This window comes from Patagioenas fasciata, chromosome 2 (assembly GCF_037038585.1).
Source record: "Patagioenas fasciata isolate bPatFas1 chromosome 2, bPatFas1.hap1, whole genome shotgun sequence".
In the NCBI taxonomy this organism is placed as follows: domain Eukaryota; kingdom Metazoa; phylum Chordata; class Aves; order Columbiformes; family Columbidae; genus Patagioenas; species Patagioenas fasciata.
In genome coordinates this window covers 2,156,453-2,184,416 of record NC_092521.1, presented here as the reverse complement: position 1 = coordinate 2,184,416, position 27,964 = coordinate 2,156,453, and the positions used below count along the sequence as shown (strand labels likewise).

Here is a 27,964-nt window from a genome sequence, read left to right as displayed (position 1 = left end):
GCGGGGCAGCGCGGCCGCAAGCCCCTCCCTCTCCCCTTCATTGGCTCCTTCGCTCACCCCGGCCTTTCCTCATTGGCTGGCAACCCGGCAGCAGCGGGCCGTGCCGGAAGCGCCGGCGTGTGGCGGCGCCTCTCTGGGCTGCGCTCCCCCCGCAGCTCTGTGGTAGCGGCCCCTGAGGCGGAAGAGCCGGGGCGGCGGGAGACGGTGAGAACGAGGGGGGGAAACCTCAATTTACTGCTTTAATTCCCCTTTATTTTTAATTATCTGGCAATTTCCAAGTTCCCCTCAGCGTGATCCATCAGGTTTCGGCCCCGTTTGAAACACCACAACCCCCAAATATCGCCCATTGCTCTGGATGTGCTTGTATTTCTGTCAACCTGAGAGGAAATCGTTCATAGTTTGGTATTAAAGAGATGGTTTATTCTTGGTTTTCATCAGAAAAACGGTTTATTTTTTTTGTTTTGATGAGAGAAATGGTTTGTTTTTTGTTTTAATGAGGAAACCAGTTGATTCTTGGGGTATTTTTAATGAGGAAAGCAGTTGATTCTTGGGGTATTTTTAATGAGGAAACTGGTTGATTCTTGTTTTTGATGAGGCAAGTGGTTTATTCTTGGCTTTTTATGACAAAAATAGTTTATTCTGGTTTTCTTTTGGCAGCATTTAAAGCATGGGGGGGGGTGTTGTATTCCTTGTAGTGAGAGAACTTTAAATAAAAAGTGAAATAAAACTGAGGCCTTAGATTGAAGGGCGAGGGGGGGGGCACAGAATATTATTGTTTAATTCTATTATTTAACAAATCACAGAATTTCAAGCCAGCGGAGTCACAAGACATCATCGGCAAGTTGCGTTGGATGGAAAATAAGGGAAATAAAAGGACTGATCTGCTCAATTCCTCCTCCCCCTGCTCCCAACTTGTAAGAAATTTTACTCATCAGTCCGTGGCAGTGACATTTTATTTTAAACTTCTTTATTTCCTCCGTGGTGTAGGAACAGGCACGGCTCTTATTTTTCTCTAGGGTCAACTGCAGGGAGAAGTTTCTACGTTCACCCCTTTTGGGATGGTGGAATGGAAATTCGGGGTCGTGGTCGCGTCAGAAGTGAGATGGGGAGGGGGAAGTTGTGTGAAAAGTTAATGGGAGTTTAGCTAGGGTTGAGTGAGTTTAGCTAGGGTTGAGTGAGTTTAGCTAGGGTTGAGTGAGTTTAGCTAGGGTTGAGTGAGTTTAGCTAGGGTTGAGTTTAGCTAGGGTTGAGTGAGTTTAGCTAGGGTTGAGTTTAGCTAGGGTTGAGTTTAGCTAGGGTTGAGTTTAGCTAGGGTTGAGTTTAGCTAGGGTTGAGTTTAGTTAGGGTTGAGTTTAGCTAGGGTTGAGTGAGTTTAGCTGGGGGTGGGTTTAGCTGGGGGTGGGTTTAGCTGGGGGTGGGTTTAGCTGGGGGTGGGTTTAGCTGGGGGTGGGTTTAGCTGGAGGTGGGTTTAGCTGGGGCTGAGTTTAGCTGGGGCTGAGTTTAGCTGGGGCTGAGTTTAGCTGGGGGTGGGTTTAGCTGGGGCTGAGTGAGTTTGGCTGGGGCTGAGTGAGTTTAGCTGGGGGTGGGTTTAGCTGGGGCTGAGTTTAGCTGAGGCTGAGTTTAGCTAGGGTTGAGTGAGTTTAGCTGGGCCTGAATTTAGCTGGGGTTGAGTTTAGCTAAGGGTGAGTTTAGCCGGGGCTGGGTTTAGCCAGGGTTGAGTTTAGCTAAGGGTGAGTTTAGCTAAGGGCGAGTTTAGCTGGGGTTGGGTTTAGCCGGGGTTGAGTTGGGTTTAGCCAGGGGTTGAGTTGGGTTTAGCCAGGGGTTGAGTTGGGTTAAGCCAGGGGTTGAGTTGGGTTTAGCCAGGGGTTGAGTTGGGTTTAGCCAGGGGTTGAGTTGGGTTTAGCCAGGGGTTGAGTTGGGTTTAGCCAGGGGTTGAGTTGGGTTTAGCCAGGGGTTGAGTTGGGTTTAGCCAGGGGTTGAGTTGGGTTTAGCCAGGGGTTGAGTTGGGTTTAGCCAGGGGTTGAGTTGGGTTTAGCCAGGGGTTGAGTTGGGTTTAGCCAGGGGTTGAGTTGGGTTTAGCCAGGGGTTGAGTTGGGTTTAGCCAGGGGTTGAGTTGGGTTTAGCCAGGGGTTGAGTTGGGTTTAGCCAGGGGTTGAGTTGGGTTTAGCCAGGGGTTGAGTTGGGTTTAGCCAGGGGTTGAGTTGGGTTTAGCCAGGGGTTGAGTTTAGCCAGGGGTGAGTTTAACTAGGGTTTAACTGAATTTGACTGGAACTTAGATGAATTTAACTAGAATTTAATTAGCTGAATCTATCTAGAAGTTAACTGGATTTAATCAGAAGTTAACCAAATTTATTTAGAATTTAACTAGAATTTATATGGAATTTAGCTATAGTTAACTAGAAGTTAACTAGCATTTAACTAACTGAATTTAATGAGGACTTAACTAGATGCTAACTGAACTTAACTAGACGCTAACTGAATTTAGCAAGAATTTAGCTAGAAGATAACTAGAAGTTAACTGAATTAAGTTAGAATTTAACTAGACTTTAACTGAACTTAACTAGAAGTTAGCTGAATTTAACTAGAATTTAACTAACTGAGTTTAGCTAGAGTTTAACTAGGATTCAAGTAGAGTTTAACTAGGATTCAAGTAGAGTTTAACTAGAACTTAGCTATAATTTAACTGAATTTAACTAGAATTGATCTGACTTTAACTAGAATTGAGCTCGAAGTGAACTGAATTTCACTACAATTTAGTTGAATGTAACTAACCGAATTTAACCAGAAGTTAACTGGATTTAACGAGAAAACAAGCGCAAAAACGCGCTTCTGATTCCAGCTATTTGAATTTCTTTTAATATGTTTTAATATATTTTGAAAGCTGGCGATGTTTGGTGCTTCAGCATGTTCTTTGGGTTTTAACGCCACGTCGAGGAGCTCTCGTCGCAGCCTGCAATTCCTTTTTTAGGGAATTTTTTCAAGGCAGAATTCAACCTTCGCTTGGCTCGTAAGCACGAAGCCAAAGCAGGAGGCGGAATTTAATGACACTGTTGGGTGTTGCAGGGAACAGGACGGACGAGCTGCTGCTCCGGACGACGTCTGGGAGGGTTTAGGAGAGAAGACGGAGCTGGAATCATCCTGCAGACACACAGTGGGGTGGCAGGAGGCACTGGCAACAAGCAGGAAGGTGGGAAATACCACCACGAGGCTGATCAAACCCTCAACAAGGGACCAGGGGAGGATTTGATAAGCGCAGCATCGGGCTCAGGGCCTGAATTATTTTGGGAGATCTGGCACTATCACGCGTGGATCTTCACCCCCGTGACTCTTTCCTTTCTCAGGTGAGCGACGATGACCAACCTCCCACCTTCAATGGGGGACGACAACTGCTATTACATCCTGATGGAGGATTGTGCCTACGGCAGCAAGTATTTCCAAGCCGGGAACATGTGTTTCTGCAGCGAGAGGAGTTACCTGCGCAACTTCCCCGATGATGGACCCCCTGCTTGCTTCTTAAAAGTCATCATGCTGGACGACGGCTCCACCGTCACGATCAACGTGGAAATCCTGCAGCCCGTGCGCGAGGAGGCGGCGGTTTTCCTCCTGGCTGTTGCGAGCCACGACGAGCGCTTGAATTATTTCTTGGAGAGGCTGAGCCTCGAGGCGGCCCTGCGCGCCACGCCGGGCCAAAAGGTGATGGCGGAGGTCAACCAGCAGCATTTCCCCGGCGTCATCCGCTACATCGGGAGCGTTTACAAAAACGCCGCGGCCGGGTTGTCTCCGTTCTTCTTCGGGGTGGAGTTACAGGTAAAACGGGCAAAAAACCAAGTAGATCGCTTATTTTCTCTTGGTGTGTTTTGTTGCGTAACGTGCATTTCTTGCGTGTTTGCAGGGCGAGGGTGAAAACAGAGGGCGCAGCGATGGGTCTTATCACGGCGTTGAGTATTTCAAGTGTAAGCGGAACTGCGGGGTCTTCCTGCCGTTTAGCAGAGTCCAGTTTGACAACGATTACGTGAAACAGAAGCCGAAAGTGGACGCGGAGGAGGAGGTTCCCGTGAAAGTGGGAGACGCGGTTAGTTTCTACGTGGACGACGTCCTCACAAAAGGAATCGCGATGGCCGTTTACAGGGAGGGAACCCAATGGTTCGTTAAAGTTTGTCCGGTACGAGCAATTTTGTTGCCTTTTTGATTTTTAGGGGCTTTTTAAAAAACTATATGAAGATGGGACAGGAAAGAGAATGAGAAGGAATGTCCAAAATTGAAAAATTGGTTTGTATTCCAGGTACGCCGGGGGTTGGGCTCTTTATCTGTGGTGCTTCTGCTCTAAAAATATCAGTTTTAATAACCAACTGCTCTTGGTTTTCCAACCTGATAGATTATTTTGGTCTCTTCTTTCAGGAAGAGGAAGGAACAACCGACATTTTCAGAGAAATCCCGATGGACTCTGTTGTGAAGGAAAGCTTGCAAAGTAAGTTATCGCCAAATGTGTCCACCCTGTGCGTATTTCCTTGGGATTTTACATTTATTTCTTCTCTGGAGGGCACTGAGGAGCTGAAAATCCAACCGAAGCTTCAACTGGTCCTGACTTAGTTGATCAGGAGGCAGAAAAGTCTCGAGTTCTGGACAAAACTCTTTGCGTTAGGCAACTAAAGCTCAGTGTCCCCATTTGTCAGGGGGATGAAAAGAGAGGCTGATTGCAGAGCAGAAGTATTTCCTAGGGGAGAAGGCACCGCTCAATTAAAAAGTCTCTAATTAGCTATAGAAGTGGCTTCATCTTGGTGCAGACAAACTCAGAAAGGTACAGATGGCAGCGATGATGGTTTGAGTCACTGGACATGACAAGAAATGAGTGGAATCTCTCTGTTGCCATCAAGACTTTTCATTGAGTTGATTCATCTCACTAAAGGCAAAAATAAATTGGTAATAAACCCCTGCGGTGTTTTTAGGAGGTTGAAATGGTTCTGTGAGGGGCTGGATTAGCTCCAGGTGAGGCCTCGAGCGGAGAAACAAGGAGCAGGATGGTCCTGGCTCAGCCTGTTAGACCAGCTTGGTCATATATATCACTGAAATACATTCTGAAAATTACACCTCGTGTCCCTGGTGCTCAGCTTTGAGCTTGTCCATATGATTTATAGTTTCAAAATAAACCTGGTATTAGGTGAGATCCAGAAGTGTCTGTTGTTAGGCTTTGATGTCCTGCCTCACCTGACATTTTGTCTTACCCACTAGGTTTATTTTCACCGTTCGAGTCCGACGTGGGCTTGGGACACCTGAACCAAATGAAACGAGATGTAAGCGAGAGCGGCAAGGAGTGTGAGAGCGGAAATCCATCCCTGGAGGTGAACTCCATGGTCCAGATCACCTTGGACAAGGGAAATCAGGTGTCGGGAATCATCCGCTGGTTGGGCTACCTGCCCCAAATCCCGCACAAAATGGCAGGAGTCGAACTGGTAAGGAGCAACAAATATTTCCTGCTGTGAGATTGTAAATCAGAACGGGCAAAGTTACTGGAACATGGGCAGGAATAATCCAAACTCCCACAAGCAACATCAACAGGTTTAAAATCGAACCAGAATAAGTGAAAAAACCAGCAAAATGGGACTAAACTTGTACCCGGCACTTAAATGGGGGATTGCGCCTCATTTGTGGAAATCCTTCACTCATGTTATTCCTCAACGCTTTTTGTGCCCAGGATGAAGATAAAGGGGTCACTGCTGGCGAGTGGCTGGGCAAGTATTATTTCCACTGCGCTCCGAAGCGTGGCCTCTTCGTGAAGCTGCAGTCCTGCCAGCCCGACGTTCGCTTCCAGTGCTCGCGCCAGAGCGAGCCGAGCCTCGTGGATTACGGTAAATCCTCCAGGGAGAGCGTCCCGTCCCACCAGGGGGGATTAGGGATGAGTTTTATAACCCAGTTCGCTTACATAGGGGCGGGCGGTTCGTCTCCTCCCTCTGTTTGCTCATCATGTTAATTAGCAAGAGTCTTCTGGAAATTGGGTCTTCAAATGAGGGGAAGTTCACAGGACTGAGCAAAAGTGAGTGAAGGTCAACAAGGCCAAGTGGCGGGTCCTGCACTTTGGCCACAACAACCCCCTGCAGCGCTCCAGGCTGGCACAGAGTGGCTGGAGAGCAGTCAGGCAGAAAGGGACCTGGGGGGACTAATGGACAGGAAGCTCAACATGAGCCACCAGTGTGCCCAGGTGGCCAAGAAGGCCAATGGTGTCCTGTCCTGTATCCAAACTACCGTGCTCAGCAGGACAAGGGCAGTGATCCTTCCGCTGTACTCTGCATTGGGGAGGCCACACCTGGAGTATTGTGTTCAGTTCTTGGCCCTCAGTTCAGGAAAGAGATTGAAGTGCTGGAGCGGGTCCAGAGAAGAGCAACAAGACTGGGGAAGGGACTTGAACACAAGCCCTATGGGGAGAGGCTGAGGGAGCTGGGCTTGTTCAGTCTGGAGAAGAGGAGGCTTAGAGGTGAGCTCAGCACTCTCTAGAACGACCTGAAGGGCAGTTCTAGCCAGGTGGGGATTGGGCTCTTCTCCCAGGCAGTCAGCAATAGGACAAGGGGGCATGGGCTTCAACTCTGCCAGGGGAAATTGAGGCTGGAGATTAGAAAGCAATTCTGTGCAGAGAGAGTGGTCAGCATTGGAATGGCTGCCCAGGGAGGTGCTGGACTCACCGGCCATGGAGGTTTTTAAGCTGAGATCGGCCATGGCACTTAGTGCCATGATCTGGTCAATGAGCTGGAGTTGGACCAAGGGTTGGACTGGATGATCTCTGAGGTCTTTTCCAACCCAGTCCATTCTGTGATTCTGTTTTGTTCATCATGGCTGGCTGTTGGTCTTCGGTTTCTTCTGGTGATTGTCCAACAGGTGGTTCATTTCTATCATCCCAATTAGGCCACGAGGCCTTCACAGCAACGCTTAATTGCCTCTGTCTTAAAAATCTATGTTTCATTTCACAAAACCTTGGGAAAGACAAGGTGTTTACCTCCACAGCCACCTATCTTTTCTCCCCAGAGTATCGAAAACAAGATGTTTAAGGCATAACATCATGCGTTGTCTTAATTGGGATGAGGGGAGCGCTTTGAGGTTGTCAAAGAGAGGCAAGATGGTGCCGTGGCAGGACAAGGAGAAGCCTCATTCGGAGCATCTTAATCAGTGGTTTAATATTCTTCAGTTGCTTCGAGTGTTCAAAACAATTACAGTTTTGAGGTTGCCCTGATGGTATTTATAGGGAATGCCCCCCCCAAGTGTGCGAGACGGTCAGTAATTAAATACAGGCATAAGGTAGATTAGGGCACTAAATATTGAATTGGACTCGGTGATATTGAGGGTCTCATCCAGCCAAAACTATTCTGAGAATACAGGGCAACATTTTGCAGTGGCTCTGAAAATAAGGCCTCAGTGTTGCACTTGGGGACTGAGAAATAATGGAGAGCTTGGAAAGGGAGAGGGAATTAAATCAATTTTCATTTGGTAAGACATTCACAAAAGGGTGTGGGGTAAGAACAGGAAGAGATGATTAAATCAATTTAATGTGACGATAAAACGATCACAAAAAGGTGTGGGGAAGAACAGGTTGGTAGTTTGATTTGGAACAAGAAGAAATTCCTCCAGAGCAAAGACAGTGCGAACTAGAAACTATAAACGAGAAGATGGGATTCCTATAGAGACTGCCCAAAAACTGTGAGCAGGGACAAGGAGAAGTGTCATAAGGACACACTGAAGAGAGGGGATTGACTCACAAGGGGAGAACGCTGAAGAAACCAAAGAAGACCAGGCTGAAAAAGCCACCTTTGAAGCTTGAGGGGACAAGAGGCCAAGGGGATGAGGCTGTTAAAGGCCTCTTTGTCCCCTTGCGATTGGGGTCGCAAGTCCTTCAACGAAGAGATCCCAAGCTTGTAACAAAACACCAGCTCGTTCATAGCTCTTTTTGTCTTCGTTAGGCTTGGCCTAATGACAGCAGAGGTGGTGTGGATCACTAGGGCACGGCTCTGCTGAAAAAGAGACCGTTTGGTTTTGTCTCTGTTTCCGGTAGATGATTTACTAAAGAGATAAATCTTCATCCCATCATGGTTTGGTCCCAGCAGGAGCGGCGCAGGAAGAGCGCGATGACGACTTCTGAGCAGAGCAGAACCTCTGCAGCATCGGGGAAAGACAAAACTAACCCAGACGAGGTGGGAAACTACAAATTAGTTCTTTTGCTTTTCTTGCAGGAGGGCAAGAAGTTCTTCCACAGGTCCCAGACAGTTTCCCTCCCCTCAGGAACGAGGCAGCGGCGCATGTTCTGCGAGGGCGGATGAAGGGGATCCAAGGCCACTGCAACTCCTGCTATATGGACGCAACTCTCTTCAGGTAAGGAGGTGCCGTTTCATTAAACAAGTACTTTTTTAATTGGGACAGAGCCCTAAATTGCAGCGCTTCCCTGGAGTTCCAAGCTGGCTGAAAATTTAGAGGCTGTGTGGTGTTTGCTTTTTTGATCTCCTTCCTCATCTGGAAGGTTCTCAGGCCCTGAAATAACCTCCCTGAGTACCTAAGGTAGCCGTGTGTCTGTTGCGCAGGGCGGTGAGAGATTGTAGTTCTCTGGACTCGGACCGCACCGACTCTTGTCACTGGAGGTAATGGCTGCAAACATTTCAAAGAAACCACCCAGGAGGTTCCCAGCTTCACTGTCCGGAGAGGAAAAGACTCAGTGGTGCCCCCCCATGAGCAGTTTTGGCTGCGAAGTACGAGATTTCCTTCTCTCTGAGCTGTTTCTCTGCTTATCACCCGTGTTTGTTAACACAGATGTGGTTTATCTCACTGTGGAGATGCGCTGTCACTCACCTCGCTGTAACCGCATGCGTGGATTGCTGGAAATGAAAGCCATCAAGTGTTCACCAGGCACAATATGTCGGTCCAAATCCTGCTGCAAACCCCTTTAGAGTTACACCATGCTCTCTGTTTTTAACAGCCTCTTCTCCTGTACGTCCGTGCTGGACTCCATGCTCTTCAAACCCTTCCCGCTGTGCGACAGGAACGTCCAGAGCATCCTGCGCGATGAGATCGTTAATCCCCTCCGAAAGTGAGTATAGCATGTGGGAATTCTGGATGTTGTCCACCTGCCTTTGTACCTTCTCTGCTGCCTGTCGCTGAGGGAAGGGGTTACCTGGAAAGTTTCTCTTGTTGGCCACATCCCAACCTTCTTCATATCAGGTTTCTCTTCCAGTTTTATCCCCAAGTTGTGAGGCTGTTGTGATTCCTACTATAGGTCCCTGAGCCTTTCCTGCTTACAAGGAAGCCTCGTGAGCTGTGAAAGGATAAAAAGGGCGATTCCTGAGGCTCAGACCAACTCAGTGGAGGAATCCTGGAGCTGATGAAGCGATGGCATCGCTTTTATCAGCAGATAGTCCCAAAGGCAGGATGCATTACAGGCTGGATCATGGCATGAGAGCTAAATTCTCTGGAATTTGCACCAAAGACACCAGATTCTTTCCCCATCCTCCCTAGAGAGGTGTGGAAGAGAGGAATGAGAGCTGCTTGAAAATAAAACATTAGCATGTTCCTTGAGGACCACTGTGCTGGCGCTGGCTGCAGAAATGCAATGCAGGGGCGTTCGGTGATGCTGAGATTTGATTGAGAGAAAGACTTGGAGATGAAAAGCTGGATGTGACCCAGCAACGTGCGCTCGTAGCCCAGAACCCACCCACGTCCTGGTCTGCACCCAGAGCAGCGTGAGCAGCAGGTGGAGGGGGGGGATTCTGCTCCTGTGCCCCCATGTCCTGAGCCCCCCTGAGCTCTGCGTCCAGCTCTGGGGTCCCAGCACCAGGCAGACATGGAGCTGTTGGAGCGGGACAGAGGAGGGACACGGGAATGGGCCGAGGGCTGAACAGCTCTGGGGAGAAAGGCTGAGACAGTTGGGGGTTCGACTTGGAGAATTTCCAGGGAGACCTTATTGCAGCCTTTCAATAATTCAAAAGGATTGATAAGAAAGATGAAAAGAGATTTTACCAAGGCCTGCAGTGACAGGAGAAAGAGTAATGATTTTAAATTGAAAGAGGGCAGGTTTATGTTGGGAATAAGGAAAAAATGTTTTATGTTGAGGGTAATAAAACACTGGTCCAGGTTGCCCAGAGAGGTGGTGGATGAACCATCCCTGGAGACATCCCAGGCCAGGCTGGACAGGGCTCTGAGCAACCTGAGCTGGTGAAGATGTCCCTGCTCATGGCAGCGGTGGGACTGGGTGATCTTTAAAGGTCCCTCCCAACCTAAACCATTCACTGATTTATTAATAAATACACTGGAGAGATCATAGAATCACCTGCTTTCTGTTTCTAGGACTGGCTTTGTCAGGGCGAGAAGCGTGATGCACCTTAGGGAGCAGCTAACAGACAAGGGCCAGTGTTCCAGCTTTACCAACGCTGAGAAAGGTAACGTGCTCTCCAGGGCCTTCCCCGGCTGCTTCGCTCTGCGCCGCCTCATCCCAACATCGGGCTGACAACTTAATTATACGCTTTTCCCAGGCACGTGCATTAATATCCCCGCTGCGTTGTTCCTTTATGTAAAAACGCACGTGTGAAATACTTTCAGCTTTTCAAACTTCAGCTTTTTGACTGAAACTTGTCCTGAAGTCTGATGGAAAGGTGGGAACTGCCAGTGGCAGCTGTTGCTAAGTGGAGAGAGGAAGATCCGTGTGAACAGAATTTAAACGGGGCAAATTTCCTTGACCTTTATACTTTGACTTATACCCTGCTAAGTCCACTCCTGTTGCCCCTGCTAGAATCCCGTTTAATTTCTCATTTTGCCAAGATCAGCTTAAGCTCTGGTAAGTTATTTTAGGTTCCTCAAAGGCTGTAGGCTTGGTTTAAGTAAGACAGAAAACACTTAGAGCTGAAGCCCAGCTCTCTGGCTGTAATCACCACGTTCCCATCCATGCACAGCGTGACTTTGAGTAGTTTACAACACCGAAACAGTTTAATATCACCACAACAACCTCTGAGTGCCCAGATAGTAAACAAATGGCATTGATTCTTCCAGAAACAGGTGTTTTGTCAGTGAACAGCACTTGTGTTTTATACTATCGTATATTTATATAGCTGATGATAGTTTAACTGTTCAGTTTCTTGAATTTCCACAGTTATCCCAGATTTCACTTGAAGTTTATATTTTTGGTGTTGTCAGTTACTGTCCTTTAAGGTCTCTGAGATAATGCTGTGATGGCCCAGCTTGTGCAATATCTCCCTCTAGGATTTATTCATTAACCAAGCGTTCTCTGCTTTTACCCCAATTTTCCCCTTACCCAGAGGAAAAGATGCCAGGTTCACACAATTCTGGCTCATGTTTATCCAGCGGCTTTTGCCTCCTGGATGCTGTGGGGCAACACAGCGTTCCCGCTGCGGTCTGACCCACGCTTTTCTCTCACTTTCCAGATCCTGAGGAGTTCCTCAACCTCATCATGCATCAGGTCCTGGGAATAGAGCCGCTCTTGAGACTGCAGTAAGTGTCTGTATCGAAGAGATACAATTTCCTCATTATTTACCCACCTCACGATCACTGGGTGTTACTTGCACCTTTTCATCGATGCTTCGGAAGCACAACTTGGTGAATTGTGCACAGCTCCTGTCTGCTTGTCCCAGGTGACACATCCAGGAAAAGACACTTCTAAGCTTTCCCTGAAGGTACAACCTTCAGAAAAATGATGATTAAAACCTTAGAGAGAGCCAGGAGTGGTTTGAGAAACATCGCGTCCTTCTTCAGCAGCCTGTGGGTCTGTTTGGGATGTGTCCAGCCTGTCGAGCTGGCTCAGGTCCTGCAGCCTCTCAACCCGGAGAGTCCATGGATGCAGTCCCAGTTTTTTCAGGGCTCTACAAAGAGAACGAGAGGCTGGCGGAAGCCAAAAATAACCATGCTGTTTGGGAGCATAAAAGGGGATTGTTCGCTTTCTGCGCTCCTTTGTGGAGATGTCAGTCAAGCCGTAGATCATGGAGTACTTGGAAAGGCTGAGCATAAAGATGACTCTGTGCTGCAGCTCCCCTGCAGAGGGTCATTTCAAGGAAATCCTTTCTCTGCTGGCTCAGTGATGTAGGGAGATGTTCTGCACACAACTCACCTCGTCAACGCACCAAATTTCGCTCTGTGGCTTTTCTGTGCGCTGTTATAAATAGATTTTTTTCATCTGAGGAGGAGTTTGATTGTGCCACAGTGCAGTTAATTTAAAAAAAGAAATATTGAAGTGTCTTTTAATATTTACATCGAAATTGGGTCTTGGTTATAGGAGCAGGATGTGATGCTGTGGAAGGATGATGAGACTGAAGGGTAGAAGCATAGAATAGTTTGGATTGGAAGGGAATTTTAAAGCACATCCAGTGCCACCCCTTCCATGAGCAGGGACATCTTCACCAGCTCAGGTTGCTCAGAGCCCCGTTCAGCCTGGCCTGGGATGTCTCCAGGGATGGTTCATCCACCACCTCTCTGTGCAACCTGGGCCAGGCTCTCACCACCCTCAGGGGCAACAATTTCTTCCTCATGTCCAGCCTGAATCTCCTTTCTTTAGTTTAAAACCACCCCGCCTTGTCCTATCATAACACACCTTTCTAAAAAGTCTATCCCCATCTTTATAGACTCCTTTTAAGCACTGATAATCCTTGTTTCCTCTTCTCACGGCACATACTTAGTATTTCTGGCTGGAAATGCTGCTTCGTGTCAGCGTTGCACCAAGCAGCCCTTGGCACCTTGAGCCCAGAAGCTCTTGCAGGACAAAACCATTATGTCCTCTGGGAGCTCAGATGTTTGTGACACCACGTAAACCGGCCCCGTGCCCACTCCTTGCAGGTCGGGAGGCCAGAAGGAGCAGGACTGTTACTGTTACCAGATATTTATGGACAAACAGGAGGATCTGGTGGTTCCCGACGTGCAGCAGTTGGTGGAACGCTCCTTCCTCTCCTCTGATCTGAAGCTAGTGGAGGTGAGCCCAGGTACCTTCTGCTGCCTCTTCTTCGCTTCTTCTAACACACCTGTGAGTCTGCAGTGGGTCTAGTGTGTCTTATATCCAACACAACAACCAACCAACCACACAAGAGAGGTTTTGGGGAATCTCAGCGTGACTTTTGCTTTCCCTGTTGCCGTGTGTTGTGATAAGTGGAGCAGAAAGTCTTTACTCCCATGAGCAATATGGAGAGAAAAGTCTCTGGGGTTTGTCTCTTCTACCAAGGTGACTGGTTTGCCTTTCTTTCTCCCAGATCCCGTCTTGCTTCATCATCCAAATGCCGCGTTTTGGGAAGGAATATAAAATGTTCAGCAAAATCATTCCTTCCTTGGAGCTGGATGTCACAGATCTGCTGCTTGACAGTGAGTTGTTGGGTGACCGTGAGCAACCAAGCAACAGGTCTCACCTCTTGGGGTTGCGAGCAGATGTGAGGTGGGATCTTGGTGTTGTTTTTCTTCTCTGAACACCAGTTTGGGCAGGACAAGTTGGATTTGAGGTGAGATCTGGAGAACACTCATCCCCTCGCCCTTTTTTCCTCTGCAGGTCCCAGGGAGTGCTGCGTGTGTGGCAGCGTTGCCACCCTGGAGTGTTCGGAGTGTTTCAAAGACAAAGTGTTCGCGGCTACGGGCTTGAAGCAGTTCTGCAGCTCCTGCTCCACACAGGTATTTGGTTTCTTTGGGTGCTTGTGAAATCTGCCTTGGTGGCTGACGGCACGTTGAACCCCCCCAAATACCCACGTTTTCCCCTTGCAGCTGCTCAGGTTGGGCACAGAGGGGCCTCTTCCTGAGCATCAGTCCCACCACCCCCACCTGAGCAGGGTTGTTAACACACGTTACTGAACCCTCTGCTTAGACAGAGCCTAAATAAGCACCGATCCTGCCCAGACTGATCATAGAATCATTTTGGTTGGAAAAGACCTTTAAGATCATTGAGTTCAACCATTACCCCAACCCTGGCACTACTCCATGTCCCTGAGAACCTCAGATCCGTGTCTTTTCAACCCCTCCAGGGCTGGTGACTCCAGCACTGCCCTGGGCAGCCTGTTCCAATGCCTCACAGCCCTTTGGGAAAGAAATTGTTCCCCAGATCCAACCTCAACCTCCCCTGGTGCAACTTGAGGCCGTTTCCTCTGCTCCTGGCGCTTGTTCCTGGGGAGCAGAGCCCGACTCCCCCTGGCTTCAAGCTCCTTTCAGGCAGTTCAGAGATCAGAAGGTCTCCCCTCAGCTCCTGTTCTCCAGCTGAACCCCCCAGGTCCCTCAGCCGATCCCATCACACTTGTGCTTCAGCCCCTCACCAGCTCCGTTCCCTTCTCTCAATTCGCTCCAGCACCTCAAGGCCTTTCTTGTCATAATGGGCCCAAAACTGACCCCAGGATTTGAGGTTTGGCCTCCACAGTGCCCAGCACGGGGTGATGGTCACTGCCCTGCTCCTGCTGGCCACACCAGTGCTGACACAAGCCAGGATGCTTGTGGCCTTTTTGGTCACCTGGGCACACACTGGCTCATATTCAGCCACTGCTGACCAACACCCCCAGGTCCTTTTTCTCCAGGCAGCTTTCCGGCCCCAAGCCTGGAACGTTCATGGGGTTGAGCGCTTGACCCTCCATGCTGGCCCACCAGGAGCGTTCCTGCAGCTCTCTGGTCTTGGAGGGTGACAAACTCCCATCTCAGCTTCTTGCTGCCCGCCTGTTGACACATCACCTTTCCCTGCCATGTAGGCAGGAGTCGGCCGCATGGGAGGAAGATCAGTGGGGAATGAACCGGGGGTCTGATCCCTGCAAACCCCTCTTTCTGGCAGGCCAGGTTCAGTTCAGCCGTGTCACCTCATCATCTCTCCTCAGGTTCACTCCCACTACCGGCGTAAAACACACAAACCAACTAAGCTGCACGTCCCAGAAGAATTTCACAGCCGGAACCCCCGGGGCAGCCAGCAGGTCCCCCGCGAGAAGATGGAGCTGTTCGCAGTGCTCTGCATTGAGACAAGTCATTACGTCTCCTTCGTGAAATACGGCCCCGAGAACGAACACTGGATGTTCTTTGACAGCATGGCTGACAGGCACGGTGAGGATGTGGTGGTGGGCTCAGAGCTTTGATTGTGGAATCATAGGCTAGTTTGGGTGTGAAAGGACCTTCAAAGCTCATCCAGTGCCACCCCTGCCATGAACAGGGACATCTTCACCAGCTCAGGTTGCTCAGAGCCCCGTCCAGCCTTGGCCTGGGATGTCTCCAGGGATGGTTCATCTACCACCTCTCTGGGCAACCTGGGCCAGGCTCTCACCACCCTCAGGAGCAACAATTTCATCCTCATGTCCAGCCTGGTCGCAGCCGGGCGCTGCTCAGTGGGCAGCTCTGAGTGTCTGCAATGCTCATTTTTTAGGTGCTGCTCACTCCAGCTTTTCTTCACAATTTAGGCTCTCTCTTCTGCTTAAGCCAACGCCAGAAAAGAGCATGGCCAGACCAAACGTGTGAGTTCCTCCTAGTGCTTTCATCTCTGGCTGCGTTCAAACGTGGGACTTCTCGAGCCAGCTGTTATGTGGGGAAGGACCCCTCTCTCATCCTTTCCACCTTTGTTGATTTCCACATCTCTCATTTAACTCACTACGTTACTGTTGAGTGTGATGGCATCTTCTTCAGCTTTAAGCACTCATCTTTTGGGACCTTAACTGGACTTCTCACCTTCTTTTTTGGGTCTAGGTGATGAAAACGGTTTCAACATCCCCACGGTAACGCTGTGCCCTGAAGTTGCCAAATACCTGGACTCGCCGCTGGCTGTGCTGGCCCTGGAGCAACCGCGGGACATGGATGGGGTGGCCAAGCGCCTCTTCTGCGATGCCTACATGTACATGTACCAGAGCAAGAAGATGGCTCTTTACAAATGACGTTGACGCCCACAGAGCAGCCAGACGGTGGAAATGTCACCTCGGATCAAGCGTCATCGGCAAAAGCAGCCGGAGTCTGGGTGCACCGAGCTTGTGCTTCTGCCTCTTCTTACCTCTTCGAGTGTCTGGTGTCGTCAAACTATCTGCATCAGCCTCTCTGGCTTTGTTAAGTCCTGTACCTGGCCTTATTGAGCGAGAGTTTGTACTTCTGCAGACCTGGACTCTGAATTATTCACACTCAACATTCATTCTCATTTCCTACCTTTCCCTTTCTGCCCTCCTTCTCTGCTCTACCTCAGAGTCCTCCCCGACATCCTTTTTTCCCTGCCAACCCTTCCTTCCAAAGCTGAGGACCAGCAGCTGATCAAAAACATGAGCGGTTTTCCTCACGTTTGCAAAGAGGACAAGAAAACCATGTCAGACATCATCGCGTGGACTTGTGGAGTGAGAAAACAAGGTGTGAGCTGCACCGATGGGGTTAAGAGATGGGTTAGGACCATGTTTTTTCTTGGTCTCGGCCTGGGTTCCATCCCTGACCCAGCTCTAATCCTGTGGCACTTTTACCCACCATCCCTCATTTCCAGCCATGCGATGAATTGGATGTTTTAAGCTGCAAATATGCTTTAAAAATACATATTTTTGTAAGAACCAAACTGGAAGAAAGATGGAGCAGAGGGACAGCATATGAGCTCGTTACACTCTCCTCTTTTTTGGCACATTCTTCACTATTGCTACACAACTCTGTGTTTTAACCTCGGTTTTAGCACTTACTGCATCCCATCTTGCATCCGCTTCTGACATCAACGCCAAAGACCGGTAACAGAATTCCAGTGGAAAAAGAAATGAGCACTTTTAGATTTCATGCCGTGACTGCAGTCAGGTTTAGGGTCTCTGCGCAGAAACTGGTATTTATTAAGCTAAATAATGTAAATTTGCAAACTGGGGGGGGTTCTCTGCAGTTAATCACAGTGGGATGCTGTTACAAGAGTCACTGCTATCAAGTGGGTTGCCCAAATTCCAAATTGCACGGACAGGACCTGAAAACCTCAAGGGACACATCCAGATGTGCCACTATAATCTCCCTCCTGCTCTTCTTTTCCCTATTTAATCCGAGGTGGGGTAATTTTAATACTCAGCCCATAGCTTCGTATCGCTCCTGTTGGCTTGGGTCACGCGTTCCACATGGTTTAGGATCTTTTTTTGCTGACAGTGGAGTTGGGATTCGAGGAAAACATCCAAATTTGGGTTTCAACAGCAAGTTGACCACAAGGCAGCAACATGTTCTGGTGGTAGAGAAGACAGACAATGGCCTGGGCTGGATTTAAAGTGGTGGCGGGAGGGGATCAGCACTGGTAAGGTCACACCTGAAGAACTGGATCCAGTTTGGAGCTCCCCAGTACAAGAGAGATGAAGAAAGACCAACAAAGGACCATGAAGATGATGAAGGAGCTGGAGCATCTCTTGTATGAGGAAAAGCTGAGGAGGCTCCAGCCTGGAGAGAAGGCTCAGGAAAATCCAGAAATAACTCGAGGGAAAGTGCAAAGAAGACACTCAGGGTCTTCTCCATGGTGCCCAGAGATCCTGGGCACAAACCAAAACCCAGGAGGCTCCTTCTGAACATCAAGAAGAAACTTCTTCACCTTGAGGGTGACAAGCCCTGGCACAAATTGCCCAGAGAGGTGGTGGAGGCTCCACCCTTGGAGAGCCTCAAAATGGACAAAGCCAAAGAACCAACGGTTGAAAAGTTGGGCAAGAGGGAGATGGTGGCAGATGTAGCGATGGGTCGTCCCAAGGATGGATTTACCCCGGGAGCGAATGGACTTTGAGCTCTGCCCAATCCCCTGTGGCCACAGAAGGTGCCGCTGTCTCCTCGTGTTTCCTCATCTATTTAAAAACTTCTTAATTCCTTCTAAGAACTCAGGACAATCTCTACTCAGGTACGCTGGGGGGATTGGGCTCATCTATCTCTAGTGCTTCTGCTCTAAAAATATATCTTTTTAAATAACAAATCGCTTTTTTTTCCTCTCTTAAAACGCCAAGTGTGATGCAGCACCTGGAGCTGGAGCATCACGACCAGGCGCTCCAGCCTGTTGTTAAAAAATGACAATCAGGCCTTATTCCTTAAGCTCTTTTAATTTTCTTTTCCCCCATCTAAGCCACAGCTGGTCCTGGGAGGCTCAGTTCCTGCTCTGTACATTTTACAAGCTCGGGGGAAAGGATTTATTATCTCCCTGGTACAGATTTGAGCAGGATTCAATAGACACATCTTGGAACTTTATTCAGCCCTAAACCATGAAGTGAAGGATGTTGAATTAAATGCTCAAGCTGAAGGCAGCGACTGTTTTTGAAGGACAAGTGTGGCCATCGCTGTGGTGGGAAAAGAGCTTTATTTGGGGGCTTTTTGCTTATGATGAAGTTAATTATGGGGATTAGTGCCACGGAGCCTTGATGAACATGAGGTTAGAGAGCGCAGGTGTGAGCCTGGTTGTCCTCCACGCCCCAGCGAACAGAGACAACGTAGAAAGAGAGAAAATGTGGCCAGAAAGCCTTGACGAGGACAGGCAAAGTGCATCTGCCACCGATGTCCTGTAGGACATAGGTGAGGTGTAAAAAGCTCGCCATCGTGGACACTGTGTGCACTCAAGACGTGGTCCCTAGTGCCACCAGGGAGCTTTGGGCATGGCCACCAGGGCGGGCAGCATTGGCACAGAATAAGGCACAAGGGTGGTAGGGCCACCAGAGTGGACAGCATTGCTGTGGCAGAAGGTGCAGGGCCACCAAGGTGGGTAGAGGAGGACTGTGGGTACCAGAAGACATGGGGACAGCTGCCTCCCAGCTCTACCTGCCCCATCCCTCCTTGCCCAGCTTTGCTACTGGCGCTTCCAGTTCCTGCAGGGTTCTCAATTTAGCACCACGCAGCACCAACGTTGTTAGAAGTGTTAATTCCCAATTAGACATCTGGTCTTCAAACAAGCGTGGAGGAAGAGCTGGCGCAGGGTGGGGGAGAGCGGGACCCCCGCTCACCGTCTGTCCTGCTGCAGCTCGGTGAGGAGGCGGTGCAGCTGCTCTGTGATGGCCACCTGGCATGGGAGCAAGAGGGGACAGTGAGAAACTCCATGGTGGAACCACGGTGGCTTTGCCCAGGCCACCAAGGCTGGGCAGAGTTCCTGGAGGTCAACCAATGGTGTCTGGCACGTGGAGGACGTACTGGGTAAGGCTGTGGCTCGTGGAGCTGGCGGTGAGCGGGGCTGAGCAGGTTGAGGGACATCTGCGCGTGGTTCCTCACCTCCAGCAGGCTCGGCAGCGGCTCACGCACCTGCGGGATGGAGATGTGGGACCATGGCCACGTAGGGTGGTGGCCACCCAGCCACAGTCCACAATGAGCCAGTTCCAGGCGGGACTGGGATGTCACCATCTCCAAGGTTGTAGGGATGGAGGACATCTCAGATGGGGTTTAACCCTTTGATTCTGCCAAGACATCACCACCCTGGCTTGCTCCTTCAACCAATGAGGTGGAGGACATCCCAAAGCCACCTCTGACCTGGCCGTCTCTGAAATACGTGCGATGGAGGGACTCCACAGTGGTGGGCACGACCGTTCTGGCCTCGTCGAGGTGCCCCAGAACATGGACCACCAGCTCCTGTCCCGCACAGGGTGAGGGCTCCTTCTCCAGGGCCATGAGGTCCATGAAGGGGTGACCTGCTGGGGAGGTGGGGTAGGGGAGAGCAGGGACAAGGTTATGGAGCAGGAACTACAGGGTGACACCAGGCCAAGGATGTCCCAACTCACCAGCAGCGTCATGGAGCCGATAAATCATCTTGGTCCCTGGGATTGTCATCTTCTCCTCATCTTCTGTGAGCTTCAGGCATGGGGAGCCATTGACCTCCACCAGCTGGAGAAGAAGGAGGTTATGGAAGTGGACACCTTATTTTTGTCACATGCACTAGTTGGTGCTGGGGCCTGTGTTGAGATCTGCACCTGCTACATGTGTCCCTGCTTGGAAACCAGCTGAATAAATAAATCATCAAAAACCCCTCAAACTACCCCAAAGTTGGACGTTCTGCCTCCTCCTGCCTGCAAGCTTCTTGTTACAGCCATCTCATGACCATTATTTCCAAGAAGGACAATACAGAGGGTGGGATGGAGTGTCCCCTCAGTGAGTTTGCAGGGGACACCAAGCTGAGCAGTGCTGTTGATTCCCCTGAGGGACAGGACTCATCCAGAGGGACCTGGACAGGCTGGAGATGTGGGCCCAGGTGAAGCTCATGAGGGTCAACAAGGCCAAGTGCAAGGTCCTGCACATGGGTCTGGCCAAGCCCGGTATCAATCCAGGCTGGGGACTGATGGATGGAGAGCAGCCCTGGGGAGAAGGACTTGGGGACACCAGTGGGTGACAAATGGGACAAGAGCCAGCAATGTGCACTCACAGCCCAGAACTCACACGTGTCCTGGGTTGCACCCAGAGCAGCGTGAGCAGCAGGTGGAGGGGGGGATCCTGCCCCTGTGCCCCCATGTCCTGAGCCCCCTGAGCTCTGTGTCCAGCTCTGAGGTCCCAGCACCAGGCAGACATGGAGCTGTTGGAGCGGGACAGAGGAGGGACACGGGAATGGGCCGAGGGCTGAACAGCTCTGGGGAGAAAGGCTGAGAGAGCTAGGGGTTCAGCCTGGAGAAGATAAATCTCCCAGGAGATCTTCTTGTGGTCTTTCCGTGCTTAAAAGGGGCTGATAAGAAAGATGGGGACACGTTTTTGAGCAGGGCCTGTTGTGATAGGACAAAGGGTGATGGTTTTAAACTAAAGGAGGGGAGATTCAGGTTGGACATGAGGAAGAAATTTTTGCCCGCGAGGGTGGTGAGAGCCTGGCCCAGGTTGCCCAGAGAGGTGGTGGATGAACCATCCCTGGAGACATCCCAGGCCAGGCTGGACGGGGCTCTGAGCAACCTGAGCTGGTGAAGATGTCCCTGCTCATGGCAGGGGTGGCACTAGATGGCCTTCAAAGGTCCCTGCCAACCCAAACCCATCTGTGACCTGATGACACTGGCCTCACCGCAGTGTCCCTCATGGCTGGAGCCCCTTGGGAGAAGCCGGGGAGCCCCAAACCAGCAGGGCAGAGCTGCCACCCCTACCTTGTAAACACAACCCAGCGATGGCTGCAGGGGACACGTCACCAGGTTCGTCCCGACGCCAATCATGTCGATCTCGCTCCCCTGGTGCAGCAGAGAGGACAGCGGCCATCAACAACACCGACCTGCCACTGATTTTTTTAAGCCCATGCCAAAAACCAGAGCCACGGGGGCAGGACAGAGGATGTTCTGTGTCTGTCTGTCCATCTGACCCACCCAAAACCTCAGCAACCTGATCTGGGTGAAGATGTCCCTGCTCATGGCAGGGGGTTGGACTAGATGACCTTTGAAGGTCCCTTCCAATCCAAACTATTCTACAATTCTATGAAAAGCCTCTTCTTTTTTCCAGCCCAGAACCTCTTCCCTGTTCTCAACCAGGGACAAAGTCCCAGGGGATGCTCACGTCCACCCCACGAACCCCAGATCTTCGCAGCACCAGCAAAAGCCAACAACAGGTCCCTCACCTCCCGGCTGAACTCCTCCAGGCTCTGCTCGCTGATGTCGTTGCTCACGGCGATGGGGATGGTCCCAAACCAGGGCACCTGGAAGCTGGTGAGGGACAGAAGAGTGCAGGTTTTTGGGGGGACCCCTAACTCTGCTCGTGACCGCCACTTGAGCAAGGAGAGCCCCCACTTTGGTGTCCAAGGTGGGGATGCTGGCGGGCACTCACCGATCGGCGCAGGTTCGCAGGACCTGGCGTATCTCCTTGGATTGCTGGGCCAGGTCGCCGCTGTCCAGGCGAACCCCGATAGCCCGGTACCCCAACTGGTGCAGGGCCAACGCCACGGCGCAGAAATTCGGCAAACCGCTCCTGGACAGGCGAGGAGAGGGTGAGTGTCCTTTGGGGGGACAAGGACTCAGGGCAGGCCCAGCAGCAGGTCCAAGCCCCATGTCACACAACAGCAAAGCGCGGAGATCACAGAATCCCAGAGTGTCAGGGGTTGAAGGGACCTGGAAAGCTCATCCAGTGCAATCCCCCCGGAGCAGGAACACCCAGCTGAGGTTCCACAGGAAGGTGTCCAGGCGGGTTTGAATGTCTGCAGAGAAGGAGACTCCACAACCTCCCTGGGCAGCCTGGGCCAGGCTCTGACACCCTCACCCCCAACAAGTTTCTTCTCATATTTAAGTGGAACCTTTTGTGTTCCAGTTTGTACCCATTGCCCCTTGTTCTGTCATTGGTTGTCACCGAGAAGAGCCTGGCTCCATCCTCCTGACGCTGCCCCTTTCTATATCTGTAAACATGAATGAGGTCACCCCTCAGTCTCCTCCAGCTCCAGAGCCCCAGCTCCCTCAGCCTTTCCTCACACGGGAGATGCTCCACTCCCTTCAGCATCTTGGTGGCTGCGCTGGACTCTCTCCAGCAGTTCCCTGTCCTTCTGGAACTGAGGGGCCACAACTGCACACAATATTCCAGGTGTGGTCTCACCAGGGCAGAGGGGAAGGAGAATCTCTCTCAACCTCTCGATGCCTCCAGGTGGAAACGTCCCTTCTTCAAGGCCACCAAGCAAGAAGGGACATGTACCCTGTGCCACGGTGGCAAAGCCATCCTGAGGGGACCCGGCGTCCTCACCTCCTGACGCAGTACGTGTCCAGCAGCCCCTGGAAGTCCCGTGGGAAGGTGACAGCGTAGGACACGAAGGCGGCCAGTTCGCCCTGGTTCACCTTCTCCAGGGGGGTCTGCAGCACCTCGCACACCCGCCCCAGCCACGACGACGCCAGCGCCGGGAGATCCACCGGGTCTCCTCCTGCCAGCGGTGACAGCTCCTGTGTGGGGGACACAGTTGTGTGACACCCTCCACTGGCACAGCATCCCACCCCTGTCCCCTCTCCGTGGTGACGCTCACCCGTGGCTGCACCTCTTCCAGCGAGGTGAAGGACATGATGAAGGAGTGGGCGATGGTGCCGCGCACCGGGATGCCGTAGAGTTTCCCCGCCAGGATGTTGCTGGTGCAGTCGAAGCCTGCGAGAAGTGACACACGCGGGTGACATCACAGCCGCGGTGACAAAGGACACCGTGGGGCAACACTCACCGCCGATGTAGGAGTATTTGGAGGCCGAAAGGGCACCATCCGGTCCCTGAGCGCGCCGTAGCCCCATCTCCATCAGCTTCACGTCTGGACCGGCGAGGAGGCGGAAGCGAGCAGCGTTGGTGGCCACCAGGCTGGGGGACGAAGGGACAGGTGACACCAAGGCAAGCTGGGCATGGGGCCAGCTACAGGTTTGGACCACCATGGGACTCGGTGGATGTGGACCCCGGTAACTGGGGGACCAGAGCAGAACGTGTCCCCCACCTGGCGTAGTTGACCAGACACAACAACATGGTCTCCAACAGCTGCACCACCAGCAGCGGCCCCTTCACCTGCAGGAATGGGACCTGCGGGGACAACCGGGTGGTGACGTCCCCGTCCTCCCTGCAGCGGGGGAGGATATTGAGCGCATCCCACCCTGGCGAAGACGACGGAGCCCTCGGGCACGGCGGTCACTGTCACCTCCGAGGTGTCCAGGGTGGCCAGGTAGTCAAAGAAGGCGTCTTCCGTGGTGCTGGGCAGGACAGAACGCAGGTAGGCGACATCTGTGGGGACAAATCTCAGGGGGAGTCCCCACACCGGTCCTGTGACACAGGTCAGGCTGGAGGGACCGAGCCTCCCACACAGGGGACAGGTGACACTTCAAAGTCATTGTCCCCCTCGTCAAGGTGACGTCAGGGGTAACTCAGACCTGGGAGGGCACCATAGCCCCTCAAGTCCCCTCTGAGGGACTGTCCTCCCAGAGGATGTCCCAGTGTCCCCCAAGTTTCCCTGAGGGCTGTCCCTGTGCCCTCCCAGGTCCCCCACGTCCCTCTGAAGGATGTCTCTGTCCCCAAGTCCCTCTGTCCCTCTTCAGCCTTCCCGGTCCCCCTGAAAGATGTCGCTGTCCCCACCAGATCCCCCTGAGATGTCTCCTGGTCCCTCTGAAGGATGTCCTTGTCCCCCTGAGATGTCCCTGTCCCCACCCACCCATCAGTTCCCACTGAAGGGTATCCCTGTCCCTTAGGCCCATCTGTCCCCCACCTCCCTCTGAGAGATGTCCCTGTCACTCTGAGGATGTCTCTGTCCCCACCAGGACCCTCTATCCCCCATGTCCTTCTAAGGAATGTTCCTGTTCCCACCAGGTGCCATGCCACCCCAGGACCCTCTGAGAGATGTCCCTGTCACTCTGAGGGGTGTCCCTGTCACTCTGAGGGGTGTCCCTGTCTCCCAGGTCCCCCTGAACCCCATGTCACTCTAAGAGATGTCCCTGTCCACCTTAAGTCCTGCTGTGAGCTGTCCCTGACCCCCTAACAGGTCCCATTGGAGGGCATCCCCATCCCCAAGCCCCACAAGGGCTGTCCCTGTCCCGACAAGGTCCCTCTGTCCCACAGGTCCCTCAGAGGGATGTCCTTGTCCCTCCCGGGTCCCCATTAGAGACATTCCTGTCCCCCCTTAAGTTCCCCTCTGAGCTGTCCCTGATGCCCCACAACTCCCACTGGAGGGCACCTCTGTCCCCAAGTCCCCATGAGGGTTGTCCCTCTCCCCCCACCAGGTCCCTCGGTCCCCCAGGTCCCTCTGAGGGATGCCCCTGTCCCCACCAAGTCTATCACCCAGGTCCTTCTAAGCAATGTTCCTGTCCACACCAGGTCCCTCTCCTGATCCCCATGTCACTCTGAGAGATGTCCCAGTCCTCCTTAAGTCCCCCTGTGAGATGTCTCTGTCCCCTGCATGTCCCCCTGAGGGCTGTCCCTGATCCCCCACAGCTCCCACTGGGGGGCACCACTGTCCCCAAGGCCCGTCCCTGTCCACCCCACCACAGCCCCCCTGTCCCCCAGGTCCATCTGAGAGATGTCCCTGTCACTCTGAGGGATGTCCCTGTCTCAACAAGGTCCCCCTGTCCCTCAGAGAGATGTTCCTGTCCCCCTTAAGTCCCTCTGAGAGCTGTCCCCAACCCCCTACAGGTCCCACTGGAGGGCACCCCTGTCCCCAAACCCCCCAGGGTAGCCCCCTCTCCCCCCAACCACATTCTTCTATCCCCCAGGTCCCTCTGAGGATGTCCCTGTCCCCACCAGGTCTCTCTATCCCCCAGGTTCTTCTAAGGGAAGTCCCTGTCCCAACAAGGTCCCTCTGTCCCTCAGGACCCTCCAAGGGATGTTTCTGGCCCCACCACGTCCCCCTGAGGTCCCGCTGTCCTCTTCAAGCCCCCTGTGAGCTGTCCCTGTGCCCTGCATGTCACCCTAAGGGCTGTCCCTGGCCCCCAGTGGAGGACACCGCTGTCCCCAAGACCCGCAAGGCCTGTCCCTCTCCCCCCCCACCACAGCCCCAAAGGTCCATCTGAGAGATGTCCCTGTCACTCTAAGGGAAGTCCCTGTCCCAACAAGGTCCCTCGGGACCCTCCAAGAGATGTCTCTGTCCCCTCCAGGTCCCCCTGGTCCTTCTGTGGGCTCTTCCTGCCCTCTTTAAGTCCCGCTGTGAGCTGTCCCTGTCCCCGCCATGTCCCCCTAAGGGCTGTCCCTGACCCTCCACAGCTCCCACTGGCGGGCACCCCTGTCCCCAAGCCCCCCAAGGCCTGTCCCTGTCCCCCCCACCGCAGCCCCCCTGTCCCCCAGCAGCTCCCCGGGGGTGTCCCCTCTGTCCCCCCTCACCAGCGGCGGAGAAGCGGAAGGCGCGGAGGCAGCGCAGCCCCTCGGCCAGGCCGGCGCCCAGCGCGAAGGCCCCGCGGAAGGGCCCGCGGCGGAAGAACAGCTCCGCGGCGGCGGGAGCGCGGTGCCGCCCGGCCCGCCAGTGCCCGTACGCCATGGTCAGCTGGTACAGATCGGCCAGCGGCGCCATGGCCGCGGGGCAGCCTGGGAGCGGGCGGGGACACGGGGGGAGCTCTTATCGCTGCCACCTGAAAGGAGGTGGGAGCGGTGAGGGGGTTGGTCGGGACCTGGAAAGCTCAACCAGTGCAATCCCTCCTGGAGCAGGAACACCCAGCTGAGGTTCCACAGGAAGGGGTCCAGGCGGGTTTGAATGTCTGCAGAGAAGGAGACTCCACAACCTCCCTGGGCAGCCTGGGCCAGGTTCTGCCACCCTCACCCCCAACAAGTTGCTTCTCCTCTTTCAGTGGAACCTCCTGTGTTCCAGTTTGAACCCATTGCCCCTTGTCCTGTCACTGGTTGTCACCCAGCAGAGCCTGGCTCCATCCTCCTGACACTGCCCCTTTCCATATTGATCCCCATGAATGAGTCCCCCCTCAGTCTCCTCCAGCTCCAGAGCCCCAGCTCCCTCAGCCTTTCCTCACACGGGAGATGCTCCACTCCCTTCAGCATCTTGGTGGCTGCGCTGGACTCGCTGCAGCAGTTCCCTGTCCTTCTGGAGCTGAGGGGCCACAACTGGACACAATATTCCTGGTGTGGTCTCCCCAGGGCAGAGCAGAGGGGCAGAACCTCTGTGACCTACTGACCACCCCCTTCTAACCCACCCCAGGTACCATTGGCTTCCTGGCCACAAGGGCCCAGTGCTGGCTCATGCTCACCCTGCTGTCCCCAGGACCCCCAGCTCCCTTTCCCCTACACTGCTCTCTAATAGGTCATGGAACCTGGGGTTGTTCCCACCCAGATACAAGACTCTACACAAGTAGCAAGTGATAGGACAAGAGGAAATGGCTTCAAGTTGCACTGGGAAAGGTTTATGTTGGATATTAGGAAAAAATTCTTCCTGGAAAGGGCTGTCGGGCACTGGAACAGGCTGCCCAGGGCAGTGGTGGCGTCACTATCCTGGGAAGGGTTTAAAAGGCGTTTAGACAAGGTTCTCAGACATGGGTTAGTGCTGGAGTCCGGTTGTGGTTGGACTCGATGATCCCGATTTGATGATTCTATGACTCGAGGAAAGTGACCAGGGGGCACATGGGAAATGGCAGCATGGAAGGGACAGGGACACCATGGATGGCAGCACACAAGGGACACAGGGCACCGGAGGTGGCAGCACATAGGACACCGGAGACACGAGACACCAGGGATGGCAGCGCACAGGGAACAGGACATCGGGGTGACAGCACACAAGGGACATGGAACACATGGGGGTGGCAGCATAAAAGGGACACAGGGCACACGGGTGGCAGCACATAGGGAACATGGGACACACAGGGATGGCAGCATAGAGGGGACACAGGGCACACAGGTGGCAGCACACAGGGGACATGGGACACACAGGGATGGCAGCATAGAGGGGACACAGGGCACACAAGTGGCAGCACATGGGACACAGGTAACATGGGTGGCAGCACACAGGGGACATAGGACACACAGGGATGGCAGCACATGGGACACAGGAGACGCATGGCACCAAGGATGGCAGTACACAGGGGACATGGGACACACAGGGATGGCAGCAAATAAGGGACACAGGACACACATGGCACCAAGGATGGCAGTACACAGGGGACATGGGACACACAGGGATGGCAGCACATAAGGGACACAGGACAAACATGGCACCAAGGATGGCAGCACACAGGGCACAGGACATTGGGGTGACAGCACACAGAGAACATGGGACACACAGGAATGGCAACACACAGGGGACGTGGGACACACACACATGGCAGCACACAGGGGACACAAGGGAAGGAGGCGCACAAGGGACAGGGACACAGAAGGATGACAGTACTCAAGGGACAGAGGACACCAGGGATGGCAGCACACAGGGGACACATGGCACAAGGGATGGAGGCACACAAGAGACAGGGACACAGAGGCACGGCAGCACACAGGGGACATGGGACACAGATGGCACCAGGGATGGCACCACACAGGGGACATGGGACACAGACGGATGGCAGCACACAGGGCACATGGGTGGCAACACCTGGGACCAGACACATGGGCCACTGCACCCCCAGCATCGGGCACACGTGGCCCCATGTGCCAGCACCAGGGACACTGGGGACACCAGGGATGGCAGCACATGGGGACACAGGACACATGAGGCAGCAGACACATGGGACACTGGTGA

At 52.8% G+C, this 27,964-nt stretch overlaps 2 protein-coding genes across 8 annotated transcripts; one reads left to right on the top strand and one right to left on the bottom strand.

Annotated features, from left to right (window-relative positions):
- The first annotated feature begins 110 nt into the window (after positions 1 to 110).
- On the top strand, positions 111 to 21,980 carry LOC136098089 (ubiquitin carboxyl-terminal hydrolase CYLD-like). 4 transcript variants are annotated; one of them, XR_011737327.1, is made up of 18 exons: positions 111 to 204; positions 804 to 914; positions 3,064 to 3,187; positions 3,342 to 3,807; positions 3,893 to 4,162; positions 4,399 to 4,468; positions 5,230 to 5,450; positions 5,693 to 5,846; positions 8,214 to 8,352; positions 8,951 to 9,061; positions 10,315 to 10,406; positions 11,406 to 11,472; positions 12,808 to 12,940; positions 13,215 to 13,323; positions 13,505 to 13,623; positions 14,802 to 15,021; positions 15,655 to 17,776; positions 21,310 to 21,980. XR_011737327.1 is itself a non-coding variant. In XM_071803735.1 (17 exons), exons 4-17 carry the CDS (start codon positions 3,352 to 3,354, stop codon positions 15,837 to 15,839), a joined length of 2,346 nt encoding a protein of 781 aa, XP_071659836.1. In that variant the 5' UTR covers positions 111 to 204; positions 804 to 914; positions 3,064 to 3,187; positions 3,342 to 3,351; the 3' UTR covers positions 15,840 to 17,848. The 4 variants fall into 4 exon arrangements, 3 of the variants coding, with proteins under 3 accessions (XP_071659836.1, XP_065687268.1, XP_065687269.1); XM_071803735.1 differs by lacking the exon at positions 21,310 to 21,980 and having other exon boundaries at positions 15,655 to 17,848; XM_065831196.2 differs by lacking the exons at positions 3,064 to 3,187; positions 21,310 to 21,980 and having other exon boundaries at positions 15,655 to 17,848.
- NAPRT (nicotinate phosphoribosyltransferase) lies at positions 17,954 to 25,816 on the bottom strand. 4 transcript variants are annotated; one of them, XM_071803736.1, is made up of 13 exons: positions 25,615 to 25,816; positions 23,405 to 23,571; positions 23,252 to 23,334; positions 22,991 to 23,121; positions 22,805 to 22,920; positions 22,531 to 22,724; positions 21,631 to 21,771; positions 21,425 to 21,509; positions 20,964 to 21,044; positions 19,629 to 19,731; positions 19,381 to 19,538; positions 19,048 to 19,155; positions 17,954 to 18,919 (listed from the first exon to the last, which is right to left on the bottom strand). In XM_071803736.1, the coding sequence occupies exons 1-13, from the start codon at positions 25,799 to 25,801 to the stop codon at positions 18,860 to 18,862; spliced, it is 1,614 nt and encodes a 537-aa protein (XP_071659837.1). In that variant the 5' UTR covers positions 25,802 to 25,816; the 3' UTR covers positions 17,954 to 18,859. The 4 variants fall into 4 exon arrangements, with proteins under 4 accessions (XP_071659837.1, XP_071659838.1, XP_065687270.1 ...); XM_071803737.1 differs by having other exon boundaries at positions 23,450 to 23,571; XM_065831198.2 differs by having other exon boundaries at positions 23,405 to 23,532.
- Between the last annotated feature and the right edge of the window lie 2,148 nt (positions 25,817 to 27,964).